This window comes from Delphinapterus leucas, chromosome 16 (genome assembly GCF_059928025.1).
Source record: "Delphinapterus leucas isolate spDelLeu-1000000601 "Yukka" chromosome 16, BTC_Dleu_Yukka2, whole genome shotgun sequence".
Lineage (NCBI taxonomy): Eukaryota > Metazoa > Chordata > Mammalia > Artiodactyla > Monodontidae > Delphinapterus > Delphinapterus leucas.
Genome location: NC_143144.1, coordinates 77,913,847 through 77,941,189, shown reverse-complemented (window position 1 = coordinate 77,941,189; position 27,343 = coordinate 77,913,847). Strand labels below are relative to the sequence as shown.

Genomic DNA, 27,343 nt, shown 5'->3' with positions numbered 1-27,343 from the left:
CACTCATTTCGTGTCAGAAGTGTTGTGAGTGTAGCAGTGTGAGAGTACGGGAGAAACACAGGAGGAAGAGTGGGTTTTTCCTACTTCTGTTAGGGGAGCCACTGACCAAAACCGCCCACTCTGGCCAGGCACAATAGTAACCACTTGCATGAGTTCTTACAACAGGAGGTCCTGGTATGGAACATAGAACTAACAAGCTACCACCAACCAGAAGGATTCGGGAAATGTCAAAAGGACAGAGGAGAAGCCAGTCCGTATACCCTACCAACCTCCCAGAATCCTTCTCACTGGAATTCATCTTGGCTGAGCAATGCACGCGCCTCCAGGAAGAACCCTGAGTCAGAGTGATTGTCCAGAGACCACCCCGAAACTAACGCCATCACCATAAACCCTGAGACCGCGAGCCACGTGCAGAGCAGTTCTCCTGGGTTCCCTTACCCTGCCACTCTCCGCCTGGGTGCCCCTTCCCAATAAAGCTTCTTGCTTTGTCAGCACGTGTGTCTCCTCAGACAATTCATTTCCGGGTGTTAGACAAGAGCCTACTCTTGGGCCCTGGAAGGGGTTCCCCTTCCTACAACACTTAACATTGTTTGTAAAAGAAAAAAGGAAAGAGAAAGGAAAAAGAACTCTGTCCAACAACAGAGGGTTTGTAATTTATAGTAAGTTCATGGCAAAACTACTACACAGTCATGAAAAATGACATGAAATAATTTTTGATGACTTGGAAAATGTTTGAGATGTAAGTGAAAAAAGCTGTTTACAAAGTATCCCCATTTCTAGGGGCAAAAGTACAAAGAAAGGCTCCGAAGAAAACATGAAAAGTGCTAAATGTTGTTTATCTATGCTTTCCAGATATTTTACAATAAAAACATACTTCTGAAATAAGAAATAAATATAAAATTTTTGTATTAATTATTGCATTAATTCAGTAAAGATGTACTGTTTGACTTTTGATAGCAATACAAAAATCAATATGCAGTAGTTAAGCCATCACACAATAGAAGAATTAATTTATTACCTGAGTTGGGGTAATGATGGGCACACCACCAACAATGTCAGTTCTGTAAGACACTTGCTTCTTCCCACATTCACCTTGGCGACTTGGGTTATCAGAATGAGGTTGTGAGTCTGACTGCTTTGGTACCTAAAATAATAAGTCAATGAATCATTTTGCAACAAGCATTATATATGAGACCCTCTTTATCACAGAATTTCCAACTGATCATCAATTTATATATAATTGGCATATATAAAAATTATTTTTAGTATATGCATATACCCCTTTAAGTTCTCATACTAATTTTTCTTTTACAGTATTACTTTATGACACAGCCATCATTTACTGAGTGCTTACTTGGGCAGGTACTATTTCATATATTTTCCCATTTAACCCTCCTGTCAACCCTATGCATAGGGGGAGCATCGCCACCGTAGCAGTAAGAAAACAGGCTCAGGGGCATTAGGGAACATAAGTTTTTTTTTTAATTAATTAATTTGGTTGTGCTGGGTCTTGGTTGCAGCAGGTGGGCTCCTTTGCGGCTTGCCGGCTCCTTAGCTGCAGGACGTGGGCTCCTTAGCTGCAAGACATGGGCTCCTTAGTTGCGGCACACAGGCTCCTTCGTTGTGGCATGCAAACTCTTATTTGCGGCATGCATGTGGGAATCTAGTTCCCTGACCAGGGATCAAACCCAGGCCCCCTGCATTGGGAGCACAGAGTGTCATCCACTGTGTCACCAGGGAAGTCCCAGGAACATCAGTTTAGATCCTGGCTGTTCCACTTTCTAGCTAAGTTCGTGTAACTCTCTTCCACACTTAACCACTATACTACATCCCTAGTTTATCAGAGCACTTGACATTGTATTACCTCTCTGTGCTGTTACCTTTCCCTTTCCTCCATTCCTGCCCAAGATTTTGCAACATCCCGAGGACAGGGGATCTTGTCCTTTTAGATGCTTCCCCTAATGACTCTCTCCCCAGGCCTTAGGCCAACCCTCCACCCTCTCTCCATATTTAAACTACAATACCAGTCGTGGGCAGAAACAAAAGAAAGGGGGCTTCCCTCGTGGCGCAGGGTTAAGAATCCGCCTGCCAGTGCAGGGGACATGGGTTCAAGCCCTTGTCCGGGAAGATCCCACATGCTGCAGAGTGACTAAGCCTGTGCACCACAACTACGGAGCCTGCGCGCCTAGAGCCCATGCTCTGCAACAAGAGAAGCCACCACAATGAGAAGCCTGTGCGCACCACAACTAAGAGTAGCCCCCACTCACTGCAACTAGAGAAAGCCCATGGGCACCAATGAAGACACAACGCAACCAAAAATAAAAAACAAATAAATAAAATTTAAAAATAAAAAAAACTTTAAGTTAAAAAATAAAAAACGAAAGAAGGAAACAAGAAAGGCAGAGAAGAGAAATGAATTCTGGAGGGGAAAGCCTGAATTCTTCTAAGACTTCTTTTCTAAGAGGTTGCACATTTTGGAGTGCTTTTTAAAGGCAATATGATAATGGACAGAATTTTACTTGACGAGATTTGCAAAAATACTTAAGAATGAAAGGGCTATAAAGTTCACTGCACCCAGAAACAATTTGCTAAGGAAGTCCCAGTGTTTTCTAATGAACAGCATCATGTATTTCAATTATTTTGACAATGTGGCCAAGTTATCCTTAAGAACAGAAAATGGCATTAAAAGAATATGAAACCAGAGACAGAATTATCTATTCAACTTATGTATTAGCTGAAATGTGCTGTTAAAAGGTGACCCATATAAAAAGTGGCTATTCTCTCTCAAGAAGTTGAGGACTTAATCATACATGAGAATATCCTAAAAAACACCTTTAATATCACCCTAAAAATATACTAAAATTTACATTGGTTTTTCCATTTTTCTTCAGAAATGACAGTATATTAAAAATCCTTGGGCTTCCCTGGTGGCGCAGTGGTTGAGAGTCCGCCTGCCGATGCAGGGCATACGGGTTCGTGCCCCGGTCTGGGAAAATCCCACATGCCGCGGAGCTGCTGGGCCCCTGAGCCATGGCCGCTGAGCCTGCTCGTCCGGAGCCTGTGCTCCGCAACGGGAGAGGTCACAACAGTGAGAGGCCCACGTACCGCAAAAAAAAAAAAAAAAATCCTTCCCTATGCTGTTAAACCTACTGCTTGTCCTTATAATAAAATAAAATGCTAAGTATAGCGTAATTCCAATGTTACAGTTCAACAATTAACTTAGAATTGCATTTTTTTTTTAAAGTGACCTCCCTAGACAGATGGCAAATGTCAAAGACATTGAACATGCTTGGTTTCGTTGCCTATTGCCTTTTTCCCCTCTCCCTTGCTTCCCTATCCTTTATTGTTCTGACTGTTGTTTTGTGAGAGATTTGAATGTATTTTTGGCAAACATTTGCACATGATCCTAACAGTAGGAAATTCTAATAGTAGAAAAAATAAAAGGTAAAGATGACTAGAGAACAGATGAACAAAATGGAGAATAATGGCAGGGCTTAAAGACTGAAACCTAAAGCATGCAAGAACAAACTCTTGGGTGTTAGGATCTTTCTGAGGGGTCTACCCATGACCTGCAGGCTTTGGGGCACACACTTCTGTTAGGGCTAAAGTCCTGTATTCAGCTTATTCTGTCTACTCCCAGTTGTCAATTAAAAAAAAAAAAGTTTAGAATTTTGGCCATAATTTAAAAACATTAATTTTTAGGTTAAAATCTAATATTGAGGGCTTCCCTGGTGGTGCAGTGGTTAAGAATCCACCTGCCAATGCAGGGGTCACGGGTTTGAGCCCTGGTCCAGGAAGATCCCACATGCCCTGGAGCAATTAAGCCCGTGTGCCACAGCTACTGAGCCTGTGCTCTAGAGCCATGAGCTACAACTACTGAGCCCGCGAGCCACAACTACTGAAGCCAGCGCGCCTAGAGCCCGTGCTCCACAACAAGAGAAGCCACCGCAATGAGGAGCCCGCGCACCGCAACGAAGAGTAGCCCCCACTCGCCGCAACTAGAGAAAGCCCGCGCGCAGCAACAAAGACCCAGCACAGCCAAAAATAAATAAATAAAATAAATAAATTTATTTAAAAAATTTTTTTTGATTTTCCAAACTCTAGTCAATACTTCCTTCAGGGTTGTTCCTCTACTATTGCTCTTCCTCTCTTTTTTTTAAATAGGGGGAAAATTTTTTAATGGTAGCCACCAACACACACTCAAAAAGACTTCATGAAAGTAAGGAAAGCCATAAACTATGGTGTTGGATGATGGTCCATTAAGACGGCATGGTACTATAATTAATAAGTAGATAAATAATCACCATTCCCTTACCCACTACCCTCTAATCACCTCTGACCTACCTCCAAAATCTAATTTTGGATTTCCAAAACTTTTAAGTTTACATATTACATTGTACTCAGCGGACTACTAAATTACATAGGTTCACCAAAATCTCATTTGGAGTGACTCCACAGAAAGGTAAACTGCACATACATTAAAAATGTAAACTTGAAATATTCAAAGAAATCTACACGTAAATCACCAGCAATTTCCATAGTAAAGTATGACAAATTAAAGATTCTGCACTGAAATGTGTAAAATGCATATGCAATTAAAACTGGTAAGATTTTTCAAAGAATAAAGTTAAAAATATATCTTATTAAAGCATGGGAAGTTCTTCCCTTGCTATTCTATGAGTTAATGTGTATCTATATAAAACTGATTTTTAGTAAGTGCTATCAATTCTATACTCACTTTAATATAGTTATAATCACTTTGTTGACTGGCTACGGATTTCTATATCTTAAATATATATTCTCTAAATGTGAATTATAAAAACACAAATATCAAGATTTATCTTAAAAACTATAAAAATTTCAACATGTAACAGCTGCAAGACCACAAAAGCTATTGAAAAGTCCACATACTTTGAAACATTACCCAGTTCCTCATCAGTTTCTCTTGCATTTGAATAAGCTTAAAGTGTCACTTGTATAAGATGGTTTGATACCATTAATAAATTAGATATAGCAATTCATGAATCTCCCAAATGGTAAAAAGCCTGAGACCATTCACTACTTTTTCTCTTAAAGCTCTAAGAAACCAGTGCTGCTTATCATTGCAAGTGTAAAAAAAATAGATTAATTCAGTAAAGTTACTACATGTTGTCGTTCTAAAGAAATTTTCCAAATAGGGAATATTTATTTATTAAGAGTCAAAAACAATCAGTTAAAACCTTTTAAGAAAATGAACTTCCGAATCAGTTTAAAATTGCTTTCCTGAAACTGCACAAGCCTAAAATAACTGCTGCTCCACGTACAGATCAGATGCAGTGCGTGGCTGTTTTCTGTCATGTGGTAACAAGCTGTTCTGGTGCAAGATAAAAAATCGACTTAACTCTGAGAACAGCTTTAATTATATTAACTCTTTATTGTGTTGTGATATAAATATGGAATCACTTATTTAAATGGAAACGAACATATGCTGTCAGGGCATATGTTTTTAAAGAGTAAGTCATTTAGGGTCAGTAAATAGCCTCATTTTAGTAAAAATACACTTCAATTTACACGGATCTCACACAGGACCTCCTTGCCCACACTTCCCATGCGGGCCTGCTGTGTGTGTTTTCTCCACTAGTGTGTAAAGAGGAGAAAGGGAAGGAGAGGCTTCATCAGGGAACAGTTCCTGCCTACTTGCTCACCAGCAGCAGTAGTAAACTCTCCCCCAAGTTTGTTTTCTGCTTCAGGGTCAAAGAGTAAGGAAGGAGGCTCTTTTTTTTCAGGAAGCAGTGAGGTGCTGCACTTCAGGGTTAGGTTCCAGAGTCAAGCAGATGGGGTGGCTCATGGCTCCACAACTTACCAGCCATTTAACCCATAAAAGTTACTCAATCCTTCTAAGTCTCACTTTTCCAGATACTTTATGTAGAACCTTCAGTGCAAGGCCTGGCACACTATAAATAATCAAAACATATTGATTTCATCAGAAAACCAAGAAAAGAAGCCCAGGTTGGCAGCAGGAAGCTACAGCACAGGAGGAAAGTGCCCGGGAACTGGAGGGAAAGAAGCGATGCCTGAGACAAACCCCTCAAGGACCACGCAGGCAGGACCCTCTGGGTGCCACAGCTCTTCCGATCAGTCCCTATCCTATCCCCATATGTCATTTCTAAGCCCTTTGTCTGCCTTGTCCCACTCCTATCTTCAACTCCTACCTACCTAACGCCAGTCCCAGTCACGGCTTAGAGGAGAGATGGAATGCCACTCCTATTCCCTGGGTAGGTGGCAGGAAGTCTCTTAATCTTCCCTGGGGGGTAAAAACATATCCTCAAGGTAAAACTCTACATGCATTTTCCCCTAGAAACACTACTGTAAACAGTGGTTAAAATCTACAGTAAGGGACTTCCCTGGTGGTCCAGTGGTAAAGAATCTGCCTTCCAATGCAGGGGACACAGGTTCGATCCCTGGTCGGGGAACTAAGGTCCCACGTGACGCGGGTTAACTAAGTCCAAGCGCCACAACTACTGAACTTGCGCGCCTCAACCAGAGAGCCTGCATGCCGCAAACTACAGAGCCCACACGCTCTGGAACCCTCACGCCACAACTAGAGAGAAGCCCGTGCGCTGCAAGGAAAGATCCCACATGCCTAAACGAAGATCCGGCATGCTGCGACTAAGACCCTAAGCAGCCAAAAATAAATTTTTTAAAAGTTAAAAAAAAATAATAAAAGTATCATAAATAATTTTTTTAAAAAAATCTACAGTAATATAGACCCTTATTAGGTACACAATGGGTTAAAAAGGCATCTATGGGCTGATTTTAAGGGCCAATAGTTACCATGTACAAGAAAATTCATTCACATTATAACCTGTCTTTTAAACAAACTCTGAGTAACTCTGGGACAAACTGTTGATAAGCTGAAGACACTCAGTAAGTATCGTTACAAACGGTAAAGATCACATCCACACATTAAAATTTTTTCACACAAAAAGTACAAATACTTACTGTAATTTTTATAGCTTTGTTCAACACATTTACCCATTCTACTAGGTCCTGCTGATCATTGGCTTGTAGGAAATATTTCCTCATCCCTGCATTCATAACTGTTGAGAGACAAAACAAACTACAACATATGAAATTTTGCACTTGTTACCTCAAAATTTATGTCTGCAGCAGCTGAAAAACCTTGCAAGCTTCAGTATTGTGACTCTCTCGAATTTGACAAAATGTTAGACCATATATGATACTTCTTTTACCACTCAATAACATAGGTAAAACTCTCATTTTTAATGGCCACGTTTTTCAGTAAATATAAAAATACCACAATTTATTTAGCCAATCCTCTGTCGATGGACATTTAGGCTATTTCTGATTTTTGAAACTATATAAAATATCCCAATGAAACATATACATATACTTCTCCACACTTGGGATAGCATTAGCATAGGATAAATTTCTTAACATAGGCTTACTGGGTCAAAGAAAATTCACATTTAACATTTTTATAGATATTAGGAAATTGTCTTCTCCAAAGGCTGAATCCATTTACACTCCTACCAATAGTGTATCCAAAGGCCTATCTTGTCTAATAGTCCTCACCAGTACCTCTTGTTTTCAGCCCCAAGGCTCTGTGACATTATTTCCTAGACTTCCTTGCCAGCACGGGCCATGTTCTGCCGATGGGAGCTCCTGGCGGGAGCCTGGAAGGTGGGAGGGAGGTGGCGGAGGGGACTCCCATGCAGAGTCCTGCTCTTGCTGGTCTCCCTCCAGCAGCAGCCAACACACAATGGCCACTGCTCCAGGCTCTTCTGCTGCTCCCTCCCTCCATCAGCCTTGCAGTCCCCTCAGAAAGTCCTAGGTTCTGGTAAGACCATCTCCTCCCTTTCCTCTCTCCAGCCCTGGGGATGGTAGCTGCTTCATGCAGGTTCCAATTTGTGGGTTACTTCAGCATTCCCTTTGTGCTCCTTCAGCCTTTCAACATCTGGTTATCCAATTCCCTGTAACAAATGCCCTGGGTTTGAAATGCCAAGTGTGGTGTGTTTTCCTGACTCTCTGCCAAGCTAACTGGTGAAAAATTACACCTTGTTTAAATATGAATTTCTTTGACTACTGAGACAATTAGCTTTATATGTTTATTGGCCACCTGCATCTGTTTTGTGAGCTGTTTATTTTCTTTACCCATATTTCTCCCGAGTTGTTGACTTTTTTTTAACTGATTTATAAGCACTTTTGTATTAATCCTTTGTTTTATCTCAAGTACTTTTCCCAGTCTATCATTTGTCTTTTCACTTAGTTCATGGTATCTCTGATCAATCAGAACCAGTCTATCAATCTTCTTCTTTTCCTTTTCCTTTAATGATTCTAGCTTTCACATCATATTAAGAAAGTCTCTCCAACTCAAGATTATAAAAATAAACAGCTTTATTTTTCCAGCACTTATGCATTTTATGTTTATAATCTTAATACATTTGGAACTTTTTACGCAATTTATTTTACATACACCCCTTTAGTGACTACCGACTTCTATAAAGCAAAGCACACCTGCATATAGTTGCTGACAAACTACTAGTCAATGTTCAAATTAAAGCTTATTAATTATACATCACACGATTTATTTTTAAAAACAAACATTATTCTAGGAGATAAGGCATCTGAATAGCTACAGTGCTGCAATTTTTTTTTTGTAAATATACAAATAACTTCCAAAAGTCTCCATCAAAATTTTAAATGGTATACTAACAGTTGAATGTGACTAAGGAAAGCGGGTAATGAAAACCCTCAAGGGAAAAAAGCTTATTTCTCAAATACACAAGATTATGAAATTGAGACTGAGACCAAGACACTAAACAAGAGCTTTCTTGTATTGATATGAGAGTCTTATCTTGTGAAGTGCTATAAAACAATTAGTTTGGACCTAAAGAAATTTAACACACTATAAATCTGTTCTTTTATACCTTACTAGAGATTGGAGAAATTATAAATGCCATAAATTAAGATAAATTAGTAACTCACTAGGCTATTACATATGTCAGTATATAGCTTCTGTTTTTAATTTCTAACCATCAGTAAAGCATCCTTTCATAGTCTTTTTCGAGCTCCGGCTAAAGCTGAGCTCTCCTCGTAACAGCTATTTTCCCCCTCAATGTTGTTTTGGGCAGCTACCTAAAACATCTCAAGAGTTTAAAAATCTAAGCTCTGGGTAATACACTGCACCTGCTATAAAGTGCTTAATACGCATATTTTTGAATAAATAACATTTATATAAGGAGCTCTTTGAAGGGAAAGAAGAGAGGCAAATACACCTCTAAAAAGACTCTCAGCACACTTTGCAGTCTGAATAAAAAATCATGTGCTTTAAGCATTATTTAATGGCAGGAAAAGGCACAGCGATATGACAGGGGGGAGAATCAGAGCCTGGAGTTGGCAGACCTGACTAGCTCATGCACCTACTAGCAATACCATCTTATAAAATGTATTTAATCTCTGACTCTTGTTTTCCTCATCTATGAAGTGGAATGCCACCCATCCCTGCCTTGGGGGGTGGAGGTGATCTGTGTAAAGAAACTAGCACAGTGCCTGGGATAGAACAGGTATTCTTGTTCACCATCTTCATCACCTTCATCACCATCATCATCACTTGGAGGTTTCCAAGTAAAGAAGTATTGTGGAAAATGTAAAGCAAATTACTAAAAACTTATATTAGCAATGCTGGAGGAACAGTGGACAGGGAAAGGAAGGAAAAAACTTTTAATAATAATAATAATAATAAACTGTATGAAACCTGTAAGTTTCCATGCTTTTAAGGCAAGGGTTTCATTGTGTATAATGAATGCATAGCAGAGGCTTGTGTGCTTACTATCTTTTCACTTAAGTACTCCCTTATTTCATTTCAAGTCTTTACCATCAAAGTGAATGTACCAAATGGATAAAACCTGAAGCATAAACATTAGCTTGACTCCAAACAAAAATCATTTCACAACCTAGGATCAACTGGTTACGGTTCAAATATGGTTATGGAGCAAACGGTTATGAGACATTTTATTATATTTCTTTGCCAATTTTCTCCCGTTTTCTCTATCTCTACTCTTTCTCCATCCTTTCCTTCTCTATTAGTCAGACGTTGGCTTTCTTAATGGAAACTCTAATTTAATTTTCTTATTTCTCTCCTACTATTTATCTTTGTTTTATTTTTAGCTTTCTTTGACTTCTTCTTCGGAGTTTTGCATTGTCTCATGTTCTTTTTCCTATGTGACAGTTCTTTCTTCTCAAACGTCATGCAATCCTGGACTGGCCAAGACCAGGATTGCATTTTGGTACCATATTTAAAAACAAGGTAACAAAAAACGGATTGGAAGCTCTCTTGAATATATGTAGGGTTTCTGACTGGTGGGCTTTGCTGTACAGCAAGCTCCTCTGGTAGAAATGCCCAGCTGTCAGTACCTATGGCTCTCTTCTCTGGGGTGTTCAGATTCTTGCCCCACCTCCACCTGGCTACCTGGTGCTCTGGGCCTGGACACGGGAAAGAGTTGCATTCAGTGTGCAGACTTTTTCATTTAATCCTCCCATTTTCTGTTTCATGCCTCATCCCCCCACTTCTCTGAGACTACTGTCCCCATGCACACAGCCTCACTGATTCTATTTCTGGAGATACTACACATGCCATTCCTCGCTGGGATGGGGGAAGGGTGGCTGCCTGCCGGAGCCAGATGGAGGTAGGGACTAGAGGTTGTTTCTATGTAGACATGCAAACAAAGTCCCTGTGTTGGGTACCTCCTCCCTGTTGCCTCCCCAGACCAGAGCCAACACCTAGTCTATCCAGAGCTGGCGTGGGGGCAGGACATGGAAATAGCTACCTTCCACTGGTCTCTTCTACTCTGTCAAGTCATTTATTCCTCCTCCATCCACTTTCCATCTTTATACACTGTGGATTACAGAAATCTGCTAGTTTCAGCAAAGATGGTTTGGATGTTTCTTGTTCTCACTGTTTGGGGGCAATCTGAGAGGAAACAGGGAAGGAAAGTCTTTATGTCGCCATTTTGAATGGAAGCTGTAGTTCCATTTTAGAAGCCAGTGCCTCTCTCTGAAGGCAAACATTTTATGAATCTTTACTCCCTCTAATAGTAAAGGACCAATAAACTGTTGGCAGACCAATAAATAACTGTTAATCTCTGATTTCAACTAAAATCACTCATTCTAAATACCCCAATAACTGAATAGCAAATCTTTTACTGTATATTGCAAGCCCTTCAAACTGTATGTTTGAGATTTTACATTAAAGACCTGTCAAGAGTATGCACATGATACACTCTAAAATATAAAGTTCTCTATCACTTGACTTGCCCCAGTAGCCTTCCATTCAACAAGGTTCTGAGGCATTTTCCTATTTAGCAACCAAAAATTATAAATTTGTAATAAATACATGACTTTTTATTAGTTTCTTAGTGGCAATAAAAGCATTATAGAGGATTCTCTGAACAGCTATACTACATCTTGCTCATATCACATTTTCTTACTGGATATATATGATTGCCATCAGATGCTATCCCTAACATACTGCCTACAGAAGAAACCTGCTCTTTTCAAGCAAAAGAAAACAAAGAAATTTAACATCAATTCTACCCCAAGAAGTATCTTTTTTACTTTAATGTAAAATAGTCCCTATTGATGTCAGCTGGAAACTCCTAATTTTCATCCCTTTCATCACTAATGTCCACTAACATACGCTCTAACAGCATATCGATCCTCCCAGCTTCAAGTACACCCACTATTTTAACAGATTCTAAAGTTTTCCATTCTTGATCTTCAAGCTCCATCCAGTCCTCAATTACTGTCACCAGAATATTTCCATTTGGACGTTTCCCCACCATTCAAACTCCTTACCGAACATTTCACCCTATCTAATCTGCTCTCCTGGATCCCTCATTTCTTTCCCTGAAGCAAACCTACTGGACACCTCTCTCTTCCCTTCAACTCCCACATATCCAGTCACCGAGTCTTTGTGCTTTTCCTTTTGATGTTCTTCATACCTCCTCTTTCCCCCTAATTCAGGATCTGTGTTAGGAACAGCAGTTCAAAAGCCACTTAACTAATGTACTTGCATCAAGCTCTCCAATCCATAAGAAAAAAAAAAAACTTCCTTCACCTTATATCTACTTTCTAGATGCTCTCTAATTTCTCTTCTCTCGTTTTCCAGAAAATAAAAGAAACAAACAAGGAAAATCACTTGTCAGGCTTCCCTGGTGGCGCAGTGGTTGAGAGTCCGCCTGCTGATGCAGGGGACACGGGTTCGTGCCCCGGTCCGGGAAGATCCCACATGCTGCGGAGCGGCTGGGCCCGTGAGCCACGGCTGCTGAGCCTGCGCGTCGGGAGCCTGTGCTCCGCAGCGGGAGAGGCCACAAAAGTGAGAGGCCTGCGTACCGCAAAAAAAAAAAAAAAAAAAATTGCTTGTCAACACATTACACCCTGACTCCTCTCTTTTTACTTTTCAGTCTCTCACCATTCTCTCCAGCTTTACTGAGTGCTCAGTTCTCTGCACACACCTTGTTCTTCTCCCCTACACGCCTCTGTCCTCCCATCTTTTCTCCCCAGTGATAAAGGATGATCAGGTTAGTCTCATCCAGTGTGGCTCCCTTCACTCCCAAGATGTCCAAAAAGGATCTGAAGCTCTTCCTTGAATAGACTGTACATTGCTTTATCTACCGCCTGTGATAAATGCAACGATAACTCCCTGGTACGGTATCTGCCTGTGACACAGCCAGCCCGTGAGATTCTTAAGGGTGGCAATTGCTTCTTACTACTCTCATAGCCCCATGGCAAGCACAGTGCGTACACCAGACATTCATTACATGTTCACTGAGCACTTAATCCAATACCCTCAACTGCCCTTGCTCCCAAACCGTAAACTTCTCATTACCCATAAGCTGCAAACTAAATCCTTTCTGTTATTTAAGTATTGAATATCAAATAATATCGGGTAGAGCGTTTAAAATTAATCTCGCTGGACGTGATCACTATAAATGTCTAGATAATGATTACACACGGGCTGAGTGGGAGGAGGTTGTGACTGGGATGGGACACAGGAAAGAGGCTTCAGGGGTTGGGGAGCAGTTTTATTTCTTCACCAGATGATAGCTTCAAGGGAATTTGCCTTAGAATAATTCATTACCCTATAAGATTGTGTTGTGTGGTTTTCTGTGACTGTTTTTTCTTACAATATGATGAAATTATATTAGTCTAACTTAAAATAACTAACGTATAAAATATGGCTACTCACCAAAACAGAACTCAGCCTTTGGCCTTAGCTTAGTTGCATCGCTAACCTAACAAGAAAGAGAGATGAATCACTCACTTCTTCATGTGCTACTATAGCCAACCTTAAACACTACGTGAATTCCACATGTATGATTTCCCAGTAATCATACGCATTTAGCACACAGATCTAAAATTAAACTTTAAGGCAACTGTAAAAGAACCGTAAATTAAATTTAGAATATGGGTCCCAACTTTAAGATGTTTAAAACAAATGATACTTCTATGCTCTCTTTGAACAAAATTGTTTTTTCTTCAAAGGAAGTGCAAAGAAATTGAAAATAAACCATTAAGTTTTATGTCACACATACACATATTTTTGGTTTAATGTAGTTTTCAAAATACCCTCAATGAATACTCCACAGAAACTATGAATTCTTGCCAAATTGCATATTTCTAAATTAGCTGTGAACTGCATGAGGAAATGGTGGTGGGTAAGGGGGAGATTGTATATGTAATAAAGTCCAAAAATCCAGAAGGCATTAACCTGCAATGAGGAAATCAAAATGGCACTGGATTCCCACTTGTACATTAAAATACTCTAGGATAATGGGCCCCCCCTTTACTAAAAGCAGCACATGGTTCCGTTTAGAAGGTGAAGCAACTAGCTGCACCTGGTTGCTGCTAGCCCTTTAAATAAAGTAGCTCACATGGAAGCCCATTCATGACTGTTGCCATGCTGTTGCCCAGTGTTAGAACTTACAACTGTAGCATCTGTTCTGTACCTTCAGAAGGAATTCTAAGTCTGGGGTTCCTGACTGATCTCAACTACAAATTGAGCACTGAGTCACAATGAAATTTGTTCCAGGAATAAATTCTGAGGAAAAAGTGGCGTGTCTAAAGTAGAGTACAAGGTGTACAATTCAAACTTCAGTAAGCTATGGGACAGAGATGAAACCTAACAGAACTACACAGGGAAGGTTATATTTTAAAAAGGAAGCAATGGAGGAGGGGAATGCAGCTGGCCAGTCAGTCTGCCTGCTTTGCTGAGTTAATACCTTAATTTTTAAAAAGACCAGGCAACAAGCAATTGAAAAGATACAGGCACATGGGCAATTTCTACCTCAAATGCCTATTCCAAGAAAACAGGCCTTTCCACATCACTTCATTAAGAGTCAAAGGTCCCTGGCAGCATATTTACATTGTAGTATACCTGTACTGTAGGCAATCAAGTAAAGGGGAGGGGGGGCCAGAATTATCTACAATTTATTCTACAATGGAATTCTACACTTGCTTCCTAATGATAGTCTCTATAGAATTTAAGCTGTAAGATACCCTGAAGTATTACTAAATGTCTTAAATTTACAGGAACACTTGAGATATACTTCAACAATATTTGTCTTTTGCAAATTTACATAATATGGCTTTAACATAAAATGGTTCCCTTTAAATATGTAATTTTTTTGGTCTATGAGAATGAATAGCTCTATTATGATGCTGATAACAGCTTTTTTTAATCAAAATATCTTTCTTTTAAATAGAGGCACACTTGTAAATTGTTCTTCTGTTGAAGACCTTTGCTAACAAGTCTCAGTGTGTGCATAATAGTATGTATATGCATATTAATCATACTGAGTTGCTACTTTTCGTATCTCATCTTAAGTCATCATCAAGCTTATTACTTTGTGCAAAACAAAACTAGTTCCTCAGCATCTCTCTATCTCAGTTCCCAAAACACTAAGAAGAGACAATAAGAGGGAAAAAACTACCTAATACCAAATCTAAATTTCTGAAAAGAAAAGAAAAACAGTATTGCAAAAATTCCAGAAAAATCAACAAACAAGAAAACAAGTTAGTAGAGACCAAGTCAAATGAGGGAAAGAAACTCATCTTTTATCATGAAGATGGTTCATATTTTCCTCAAAGTAAAACATAAAGGAACAAACAAAGGTAATGAGATTAAAAATTACAGTTTAAATAAATAAATACAGACTTAGAAAAATCTTCTCCAGATTTCCCAAAGACAGAACCTAATTGTTAACAGACGAATCTCCCCTTCTGACGTTCACATACCTGATCATAAAAGTTAATGTTAACTTTTCAATTTGCCACATCCTGTAATTTAACTCCATATTCTTCCTAATTTTATCAAAGAACTTCCTAAACATAGTAATCAGGTACTGTTTTCAATGTACTATGAACCAGAACATCATCTTAAATGGCAAAGAGAGGAGATGGCTCCTTTTATTCACACTCTCATTCTAAGGGATTTTAATTCATGCATGAATGTAAGACAATACAGAGAGACTACCTTTGAAATGTAGGTAAGTTTAATGGCTCCAACACGTGATGATCCAGAAGGCAGGTTCTATAAACAGATTATTAATATATAATTATTATCCAACATTACAAATTTATTTCATATAAAATGTTCTACACACACCAAAAAAAGTTAAGAAATCAGATTTTTTTAAATGTCACACTTTACAAATTAACTTTCCAGTTCAAGTATTTACTAAGTCTGAAATCAAGTGGACAACATGGATAACAAAACTGAACTCTAGTCTGCTCCACCACAACGCATTTTATAACTAAAAGGCTATTTTGTTAGCACTGTATCTAAACTTTTCTTTTTCATAAACAAGATCAGATTTTACTCCAGAAAGCAATGGGGAAAAGTATTTAGACATAAAACAAACACAAATGTAAGAAATTTCAAAAGAGTATACATGTAACTTTGTTTTATTAAAATTTTTAAATCAAATATCTCTCTTGAAAAAGACTGGATTTTCCCTCATTTAAGTCATATTAGTATTTATTACACCATAACTAATCTACATTTATACCATTTTTCCAAAAAATTATTGATACTTTTAAAACCATATTCAGGGAATGTATATATTGGCACTTTCATAAAAAAATATTTTTATTCTTCCCTTAACAAGTTTAAGATGTAGTTTGTGTCTTAAAAGAGCTAAGGGTAAATTAAGAAGAAGGAGAATCATTTCATGCTGAGGCTATCAGGAAAGACTCAGTGAAAGAATGAAGGGCTTTTAAGCTGTACTTTATTAAAGAAAAATTCCGAAACACAAAAAGCAGGAGAGAGAATATTCCAGGCAGAGAAAACAGATGAGCTACAGCAAGCAGGTGAGGATGTCCAGAAGCCCTCTACTGAAATGGGAAAAAGGCTGTGTTGGGCCATAATACAGTCACAGAGGGCTGAAGAAAGAAACAGCAGTTTAGGAACTTGAACTAAGAACCTAATTATACAGGACCTAAATAAGAAACAAACTAGCAAGGAATTTATACTGTTAAGAATTTGAAAACATTAAAGAAGGCTTTGTGAGCAGTTCTGTAATCAAACTGTGTTTTAATTAATATATCTTATAACAAACTGGATGGATTATATAAAGGGGGAAGATGGAGGTGGGAAAATCAGATAAAAGAATCTGGAAAAAAGTAATAAATATAAACGTAAAGACTGACAGATTTCAAAAGTAAAAGTAAAACAATCTTGATTTTGAATGTTTCCTCCACTGTAGATTAAGAATCAACCTTTTGGGACCTTCAAGATGGCAGAGGAGTAAGACATGGAGATCACCCTCCTCCCCACAAATACATCAAAAATACATCTACAGGTGGAACAACTCCTACAGAACACCAACTGAATGCTAGCAGAAGACCTCAGACTTCCCAAAACGCAAGAAACTCCCCACGTACCTGGGTAGGGTAAAAGAAAAAAGAAAAAACAGAGACAAAAGAATAGGGATGGGACCTGCACCTCTGGGAGGGAGCTGTGAAGGAGGAAAAGTTTCCACACACTAGGAAGCCCCTTCACTGGCAGAGATGGGGGTGGGAGGGGGGGGTGGGCAGGGGGGAAGCTTCAGAGCCACGGAGGAGAGCACAGCAACAGGGGTGCAGAGGGCAAAGTGGAGAGATTCCCGCACAGAGAGGATCGGTGCCAACCAGCACTCACCAGCCGGAGAGGCTTGTGTGCTCACCTGCCGGGGCAGGTCAGGGCTGGGAGCTGAGGCTCGGGCTTCAGAGGTCAGATCCCAGAGACAGGACTGGGGTTGGCTGCGTGAACACAGCCTGAAGCGGGCTGCGCCACAGCTAGCCAGGAGGGAGTCCGGGAAAAAGTCTGTACCTGCCTAAGAGGCGAGAGACCATTGTTTCAGGGTGTGTGAGGAGAGGGGAATCCTTCCCTGTCTGCCCACAGAAGGCAGAGCACTGGCTTAACGAGCTCCAGAGACAGGCGTGAGCCACAGCTATCAGCTCAGACCCCAGAGATGGGCGTGAAACACTAATGCTGCTGCTGCAGCCCCAGGAACCCTGTGTGCAAGCACAGGTCACTATCCACACCCGTGCTCAGGAGCCTTTGCAGCCCGCCACTGCCAGGGTCCCACGATCCAGGGACAACTTCCCTGGGAGAACACACAGCACCTCTGCCGCTGCAGGTTCCTCCCACGTTCCAACTCTACCTACCGTGCCCCTCCCACCCCCTGGCTTGAGTGCGCCAGAGCTCCCGCATCAGCTGCGGCTTTAACCCCGTCCCGTCTGGGCAGGAACAGAAGGCTGAGGGCGGCCTACACGCAGAGGTGAGGACAGAACCAAAGCTGAAGCCCAGGAGCTGTGCAGAGAACGAAGAGAAAGGGAAATCTCTGCCAGCAGCCCCAGGAGCAGCGGATTAAATCCCCACAATCAACCTGAGGTACCCTGCATCTGTGGAACACCTGAATAGACAACAAATCAAGCCAAAATTGAGGCGGTGGACTTTAGAAGCAACTGTAGACTTGTGGTTTGCTGTCTACGACTGACTTGTTTCTGATTTTTACGTTTATCTTAGTATAGTTTTTAGTGCTTGTTATCATTGGTGGATTTATTGGTTTGGTTACTCTCTTTTTTTTATTACTTTTTTATTTTAATAATTTTTTTAAATTATTTTATTCATTTATTTACTTACTTTTTTTTCCCTCCCTTTTCTTCTGAGCCATGTGGCTGACAGACTCTTGGTGCTCCGGCCTGGTGTCAGGCCTGAGCCTCTGAGGCGGGAGAGCCAAGTTCAGGACATTGGACCACCAGAGACCTCCCGGCCCCATGTAATATCAATCAGCGAGAGCTCTCCCAGATATCTCCATCTCAACACTAAAACCCAGCTCCACCCAATGGCCAAAAGCTCCAGTGTTGGACGCCCCATGCCAAACAACCAGCAAGACAGGAATACAACCCACCTATTAGCAGAGAGGCTGCCTAAAATGATACTAAGTTCACAGACACCCCAAAACACACCATTGGACGTAGCCCTGCCCACCAGAAAGTCAAGATCCAGCCCCACCCACCAGAACATAGGCACCAGTCCCCTCCACCAGGAAGCCTACACAACCCTGAACCAACCTTACCCACTGGGGGCAGACACTAAAAACAACGGGAACTATGAACCTGCAGCCTACGAAATGGAGACCCTAAGCACAGCAAGTTAAGCAAAATGAGAAGACAGAGAAATATGCAGCAGATGAAGGAGCAAGATAAAAACCCACCAGACCTAACAAATGAAGAAGAAATAGGCAGTCTACCTGAAAAAGAATTCAGAGTAATGACAGTGAAGATGATCCAAATTCTTGGAAACAGAATGGAGAAAATACAAGAAACGTTTACCAAGGACCTAGAAGAACTAAAGAGCAAACAAACAATGATGAACGACACAATAAATGAAATTAAAAATTCTCTAGAAGGAATCAATAGCAGAATAACTGAGGCAGAAGAACAGATAAGTGACCTGGAAGATAAAATAGTGGAAATAACTACAGCAGAGCAGAATAAAGAAAAAAGAATGAAAATATTGAGGACAATCTCAGAGACTTCTGGAACAACATTAAACACACCAACATTTGAATTATAGGGGTCCCAGAAGAAGAGAAAAAGAAACGGACTGAGAAAATATTTGAAGACATTATAGTTGAAAACTTCCTTAACATGGGAAAGGAAACAGTCAATGAAGTCCAGGAAGCACAGAGAGTCCCATACAGGATAAATCCAAGGAGAAACACACCAAGACACATATTAATCAAACTATCAAAAATTAAATAGAAAGAAAAAAATATTAAAAGCAGCAAGGAAAAAGCAACAAATAACATACAAGGGAATCCCCATAAGGTTAACAGCTGATCTTTCAGCAGAAACTCTGCAAGCCAGAAAGGAGTGGCAGGACGTATTTAAAGCGATGAAAGGGAAAAAGCTACAACCAAGATTACTCTACCCAGCAAGGACCTCATTCAGATTCAATGGAGAAATTAAAACATTTACAGACAAGCAAAAGTTAAGAGAATTCAGCACCACCAAACCAGCTTTACAACAAATGCTAAAGGAACTTCTCTAGGCGGGAAACACAAGAGAAGGTAAACACCTACAAAAACAAACCCAAAACAATTGAGAAAATGGTAATAGGAACATATATATCGATAATTACCTTAAATGTAAATGGATTAAATGCTCCAACCAAAAGACACAGACTGGCTGAATGGATACAAAAACAAGACCTGTATATATGCTGTCCACAAGAGACCCACTTCAGACCTAGGGACACATACAGACTGAAAGTGAAGGGATGGAAAAAGGTATTCCATGCAAATGGAAATCAAAAGAAAGCTGGAGTAGCAATTCTCATATTAGATAAAATAGACTTTAAAATAAAGACTATTACAAGAGACAAAGAAGGACACTACGTAATGATCAAAGGATCAATCCAAGAAGAAGATATAACAACTGTAAATGTTTATGCACCCAACATAAGAGCACCTCCATACATAAGGCAAATGCTAACAGCCATAAAAGGGGAAATCGACAGTAACACAAGGGTAGGGGACTTTAATACCGCACTTTCACCAATGGACAGATCATCCAAAATGAAAATAAATAAGGAAACACAAGCTTTAAATGACATATTAGACAAGATGGACTTAACTGATATTTATAGGACATTCCATCCAAAAAAAACAGAACACACTTTCTTCTCAAGTGCTCACGGAACACTCTCCAGGATAGATCATATCTTGGGTCACAAATCAAGCCTTGGTAAATTTAAGAAAATTGAAATCGTATCAAGTATCTTTTCCGACCACAACGCTATGAGACTAGATATCAATCACAGGGAAAAAACTGTTAAAAATACAAACACATGGAGACTAAACAATACACTACTAAATAACCAAGAGATCATGGAAGAAATCAAAGAGGAAATCAAAAAATACCTAGAAACAAATGACAATGAAAACACGACGACCCAAAACCTATGGGATGCAGCAAAAGCGGTTCTAAGAGGGAAGTTTACAGCAATACAATCCTACCTCAAGAAAAAAGAAACATCTCAAATAAACTACCTAACCTTACACCTAAAGCAATTAGAGAAAGAAGAACAAAAAAACCCTAAAGGTAGCAGAAGGAAAGAAATCATAAAGATCAGATCAGAAATAAATGAAAAATATGACGGAAACAATAGCAAGGATCAATAAAACTAAAAGCTGGTTCTTTGAGAAGATAAACAGAATTGAAACCAGTAGCCAGACTCATCAAGAAAAAAAGAGAGAAGACTCAAATCAACAGAATTAGAAAAGAAAAAGGAGAAGTAACAACTGACGCTGCAGAAATACAAAGAATCATGACAGATTACTACAAACAACTATATGCCCATAAAGCAGACAACCTAGAAGAAATGAACAAATTCTTAGAAAAGCACAACCTTCTGAGACTGAACCAGGAAGAAACAGAAAATATAAACAGACCAGTCACAAGCACTGAAATTGAAACTGTGATTAAAAATCTTCTAACAAACAAAAAGCCCAGGACCAAATGGCTTCATAGGCAAATTCTAGCAAACATTTAGAGAGCAGCTAACACCTATCCTTCTCAAACTCTTCCAAAATACAGCAGAGAGAGGAACACTCCCAAACTCACTCTATGAGGCCACCATCACCCTGATACTAAAACCAAAGATGTCACAAAAAAAGAAAACTACAGACCAATATCACTGATGAACATGGATGCAAAAATCCTCAACAAAATACTAGAAAACAGAATCCAACAGCACATTAAAAGGATCATACACCATGATCAAGTGGGGTTTATCCCAGGAATGCAAGGACTCTTCAATACATGCAAATCAACCAATGTCATAAACCATATTAACAAATTGAAGGAGAAAAACCATATGATCATCTCAATAGATGCAGAGAAAGCTTTTGACAAAATTCAACACCCATTTATGATAAAAACTCTCTAGAAAGTAGGCACAGAGGGAACTTACCTCAACATAATAAAGGCCATATATGACAAACCCACAGCCAACATCATTCTCAATGGTGAAAAACTGAAACCATTTCCTCTAAAATCAGCAACAAGACAAGGATGCCCACCCTCACCACTATTATTCAACACAGTTTTGGAAGTTTTAGCCACAGCAATGAGAAAAGAAAAATAAATAAAAGGAATACAAATTGGAAAAGAAGTAAAAGTGTCACTGTCTGCAGATGACGTGATACTATACATAGAGAATCCTAAAGATGCTACCAGAAAACTACTAGAGCTAATCAATGAACTTGGTAAAGTAGCAGGACACAAAATTAATGCACAGAAATCTCTTGCATTCCTATACACTAATGATGAAAAATCTGAAAGAGAAATTAAGGAAACACTCCCATTTACCACTGCAACAAAAAGAAGAAAATACCTAGGAATAAACCTACCTAAGGAGACGAAAGACCTGTATGCAGAAAACTATAAGAAACTGATGAAAGAAATTAAAAGATGATACAAACAGATGGAGAGATATACCAAGTTCTTGGACCGGAAGAATCAACACTGTGAAAATGACTATACTACCCAAAGCAATCTACAGATTCAATGCAATCCCTATCAAACTACCAATGACATTTTTCACAGAACTAGAACAAAAAATCACACAATTTGTATGGAAACACAAAAGACCCCGAATAGCCAAAGCAATCTTGAGAAAGAAAAATGGAGCTGGAGGAATCAGGCTCCCTGACTTCAGACTATACTACAAAGCTACAGTAATCAAGACAGTATGGTACTGGCACAAAAACAGAAAGATAGATCAATGGAACAGGATAGAAAGCCCAGAGATAAACCCACACACATATGGTCACCTTATCTTTGATAAAGGAGGCAAGAGTATACAATGGAGAAAAGACAGCCTCTTCAATAAGTGGTGCGGGGAAAGCTAGACAGCTACATGTAAAAGAATGAAATTAGAACACTCCCTAACACCATACACAAAAAAACTCAAAATGGATTAAAGACCTAAATTTAAGGCCAGACACTATAAAACTCTTAGAGGGTAACATAGGCAGAACACTCTATGACATAAATCACAGCAAGATCCTTTTTGACCCAGCTCCTAGAGAAATGGAAATAAAAACAAAAATAAACAAATGGGACCTAATGAAACTTAAAAGCTTTTGCACAGCAAAGGAAACCATAAACAAGATGAAAAGACAACCCTCAGAATGGGAGAAAATATTTGCAAATGAAGCAAATGACAAAGGATTAATCTCCGAAATATACAAGCAGCACATGCAGCTCAATATCAAAAAAAATCAAACAACCCAATCTAAAAATGGGCAGAAGATCTAAATAGACATTTCTACAAAGAAGATATGCAGATTGCCAACAAACACATGAAAGGATACTCAACATCACTAATCATTAGAGAAATGCAAATCAAAACTACAATGAGGTATCACCTCACGCCGGCAGAATGGCCATTATCAAAAAATCTACAAACAATAAGTGCGGGAGAAGGTGTGGAGAAAAGGGAACCCTCCTCTGGAGCCCATGCACCACAGCTAGAGAGAAGCCCAGGTGCGGCAACAAAAGATCCCACGTGCCGCATCTAAGACCCCGATGCAGCCACATAAATAAATAAATATTAAAAAAAAAATCTGTGGGCTTGTTTTCAGGAATGATTAGGAGATACCTTTCTCAAACCTCTATAAGCTTAGCAGAAACAGTTAATTCTATGGAAGCCTAGACATTTAAAAGACTTAAGATTCACAAACATGAACTGATTATTGTTTACAGGGACAGGTCTTTTCAAAACCTGTAGTTTCTATGTAAACTACAACTCTATTATGTTCTGCTTTGAACTACAGACTATGTACAAGCTTCCAAATTTAAATCTCCATAAATATGTATATAAAATAAAATTATAATTTTTAATATATACCTTTAAATGGTTGTGTTTTTATATAAAATGTTTTATGTTTAAAGGTTTTTAAAAAAATTTTGGATGAGAAAATGAAATGTTAAAATATCTTCAAGATCTCCTAACCACTACCAATGTGATTTTTTTTCAAACACTGCTATCCTTCCATTCAAAATCATTATTTTTCTTTTAAGTCCTCCATAAGTCTATTATTTGAACTAGCTGAATACAGCTCTAACCCCGTGTGTGAGGAAGAGAAATGAGCAACTATGTCATCACTGCATGACATAAAGGGTCACAGATTAAACAGTGGCACATTAAAAGGAAATATAAGTAGCTGGGAGATAAAGTGATATTCAAAATACCTAGTTTCTAAGAACTGGTACGATTACTGCCAAGTTCAACCAGAAAAAATGTGGGTTTCAAAATTTGTTACTTGACAATGAACAAGAAATAATAAACCAATCTGACATTTAAGATAAAAAGGGAAAGAAACCGTTTGTTCTCATGAGTTCCTGTACTCATTTTGCCAAAATACTCTCTCAAGTTTTCTCAAATTCACTTCCTAATAAAGCTACTTAGTTATTTAATTCTCCACCACTTCTCATTCCCTCAATAAAACACAGAAAGCGCCGGGACTTCCCTAGTGGCGCAATGGTTAAAAATCCACCTGCCAATGCAGGAGACATGGGTTTGAGCCCTGGTCCGGGAAGATCCCACGTGCTGCGGAGCAACTAAGCCTGTGTGCCACAACTACTGAGCCTGTGCTCTAGAGCCCACAAGCCACAACTACTGAGCCCACGTGCCACAACTACTGAAGCCCGAGTGCCTAGAGCCCATGCTCCACAGCAAGAGAAGCCACCGCGATGAGAAGCCCACTCACCACAACAAAGAGTAGCCCCTGCTCACAGCAACTAGAGAAAGCCTGCGTGCAGCAGCAAAGACCCAACACAGCCAGAAATAAATAAATAAATTTATTTTTTAAAAAACAACACAGAAAGCCCCAAATTGATCCCTAGTAATACACTACAATGGATTTTTAAACCAATGGTTAGTGGTAAAGAAAGCAGTGATCAGAGGAAGAACGGCTCCCTAAGGACAGGTGAGCCAAGCTAACTTCTTTCATCATCAGGGTTACTATGATCAGTAAAGCAGTGAGTGTTACGGCACTTAACATAGCAACCAGGCTGAATCATATGAAATTGCCATTTTTTAGTAGATCAAAATGGTGGTATATTGGCAATTTCCTGTGGTTCAACCACAATAATCTTATCAAGACATTTTACTAAAGTTTTCATGAAGAGATGTGCCTTAATACATTTTAAAGTGACACAAAGCTGGTATTGATGGCTAATACACTGGATGGTAGAATGCAGATTGTAAAAGATTCCTATCAGTTGGAATGAAGAGATAAAATTATTAAGAACTGAATAAAAAGACAGATTTAAAATTCTATACTACATTCAAAAACACTAATGGGCTAATTACACCACAGAAATCTGGCTTTAAAAGAGTTCATGTGAAAAAGATCTAGCTGAGTCCAAACTTTAACATATACCTTCCCTGCTATAGCCAAAGTGAACTATTTTGCAAATACACTACAGGGTTTCTTACTTTGATTTCTTGCCCATGCTATTCTTTGAGCACCAGAATACCCACTTCTCCACCTCTTGGCCAAAATCATACCCATTCTTCTAGGTCAATTTCAAATGTTACCACCTCCATCAAGACTTTCACTCCCTCTGCTAGCTATAATCACACCTTTCCTCTGAAATCCAAGCTTATGGTTCCTTCAGTGTAATAAACATATTCTATTTTGTACTTTTCTTCTTTTAGCTCTGTTTAAGTGGGAAGTACCGACAAAAGGAGAAATTCTAAGAAGACTCTTATATATAAAGACAGAAAAACAATCAAGGAGTTGTAAATAAAATTCAGGAGAAACTATATACGAGTCAACCAGATCTTATGAAGACAAATGAGGGAGAGCTCACAGGCAGGACTGAGCAGTGGTTTGCATGGGGGAGGAAAACCGAAACTGGAATCTAATAAACTGTAATCAGAGGGAGTCAAGGGGGGCTAAGTTACTTTCCACCTTGGGAAAAGGAGTTTGGGAAGGGATTGTGCCACAGATAAAGGGATGGGTAGTAAAAGGGAGGAACTGGATTTATGTTTTTAAAAAAAGGAAAAAGAAGGTAAACATGAACTTTTGATTTCTGCTGACTTGTTCCTTCTCCCAGTGGCTCTGGTCAAGTAAATAAAGGTATTAATCATGCAGTTGCATAGACAGGTTACTATCACCCAAGAAAGCTGGTCACACCCAGAGATAAGGGAGTAAAACAGGGTGTCAATAAACTCAATAAGGATAAGGAGAGAGAAAAGACAGTTCCTAGCAAAGAAAGTCTCATACAAAGTCAGCACTCAAATAATATAAACTGAATTAAAATACAAATTCTCTTCCAAAATTTGAAAGGCTGCATGTGGATAAAGGACTAAATTTATAGAGAATCAGAGAGCAAAAGTAGATCAATAAGTAGCAGAGGCAAAAGTAGATCAATAAGTAGAAGATACAAGGAACTAGCTTCTGGTGCACAAAAATAATAATAATTAAAAACTGTCTCGAATATAATAAACACTTTTTTTTTTGTTTTTTTAGTAATATATAGTTCAAACAACAGTTAAAGTGAAGATCAGGGATAGATGGGTTTCTTGCATTAAGGAGGAGGTTGAATTAATACTAAGGACTAAGGTCCCTAACAACTCAAATTCTTTTTTTTTTCTGACGTTTATAATTTCTTTTAATTATCAGTAGAAGTGCGAGTTGTCAGTATATCTGGTGTAGGAAATGATAAATGTATAAACTCCAAATCCAAGATATATGACACTGTATTTTCTAAAATAATGGTTGATAATCAACTTCTTGTATTGTGTGACCTTGGGTATATTTTAAACCAGATCGCTGGAGGCTGCCCTGATCACCACCTTATTACCTTTTGTATAACAGAAGGAAAAAAAAACCTGTCACAGGACTTCCCTGGTGGTCCAGTGGTTAAGACTCTGCGCTTCCAATGCAGGGGGCGCGGGTTTGATCCCTGCTCCAGGAACTGGGATTCCCCATGCCGCATGGCGCGGCCAAAAAATGGAAAAAAGAAAAAACCTGTCAGAAGTCAAGCTCCAATTTATCATCTCTCCTTGGTCTGTCCCCATTACAGGACAGGATGAGGGGATGTTTGCTTCCTCACTGGACTTGCTTTTCACAAAGTCCTGCTGGGGGTTACTCAGTACCCTGTGGCTTTCAAGGGTATTGCCAATTGATTACTTTTTCAACTGTCTAGTATTTATCCTAGTTCTCTTTTTTTTCCTTTTTTATTTTAATTTTTTTACTGAAATATAGTTGATTTACAACTTTGTGTTAATTTCTGTTCCATATATATATGCCATATACACACATATACATACACACTCTTTTTTATATTCTTTTCCATTATGATTTATCTCAGGATATTGAATATAGTTCCTTACATGTCAAATTCTATATGAACAAATATAAATGCATTAGCACATATTTATTTTGTCTAACCTAAAATCAGTACTGGGGAGGAAAGAATACCAGACCAGTTGTTCGGGGATCTGGGTCCTGCTCTGTGACACAGAATGGAACCTCCTACCAGTCCCTGCTCTTCCCCAACTTTTCATTCCTCACCTGCACAAGTCATCCACTAGACCAAATCAGCTTAGAAGTTTGCTAGGGACTCATCTCTTGCTTTGCACATGCTTCCTTGCAACATACTTCTCAATTTGAATAAAGAGTTTCACAGGCAGAGAAAATGTAAAACTACTCAACAGATGATCTCTAATCCAAGGCCACTCACAGATCTTAAAACTGGGATTCTAGTTTTTAAT

The 27,343-nt window shown here is 39.1% G+C and overlaps 1 protein-coding gene across 9 annotated transcripts in view; it reads right to left on the bottom strand.

The window, feature by feature from the left end:
* Window positions 1–27,343, bottom strand: part of PLEKHA1 (pleckstrin homology domain containing A1) — a 58,760-nt gene that overhangs the window by 17,287 nt on the left and 14,130 nt on the right. For 4 of the 9 annotated variants that reach the window (XM_089898274.1, XM_022568542.3, XM_022568543.3 and 1 more), the window contains exons 3-6: window positions 15,536–15,592; window positions 13,250–13,295; window positions 6,982–7,079; window positions 1,019–1,144 (exon numbers count right to left, since the gene is read on the bottom strand). In XM_089898274.1, the coding sequence (XP_089754400.1) occupies window positions 1,019–1,144; window positions 6,982–7,079; window positions 13,250–13,295; window positions 15,536–15,592 (327 nt within the window). Of the gene's footprint in view, window positions 1–1,018; window positions 1,145–6,981; window positions 7,080–13,249; window positions 13,296–15,535; window positions 15,593–26,430; window positions 26,598–27,343 lie in introns of all 9 variants that reach the window. The other 5 variants (XM_089898275.1, XM_089898276.1, XM_089898277.1 and 2 more) reach the window with 3 other exon arrangements.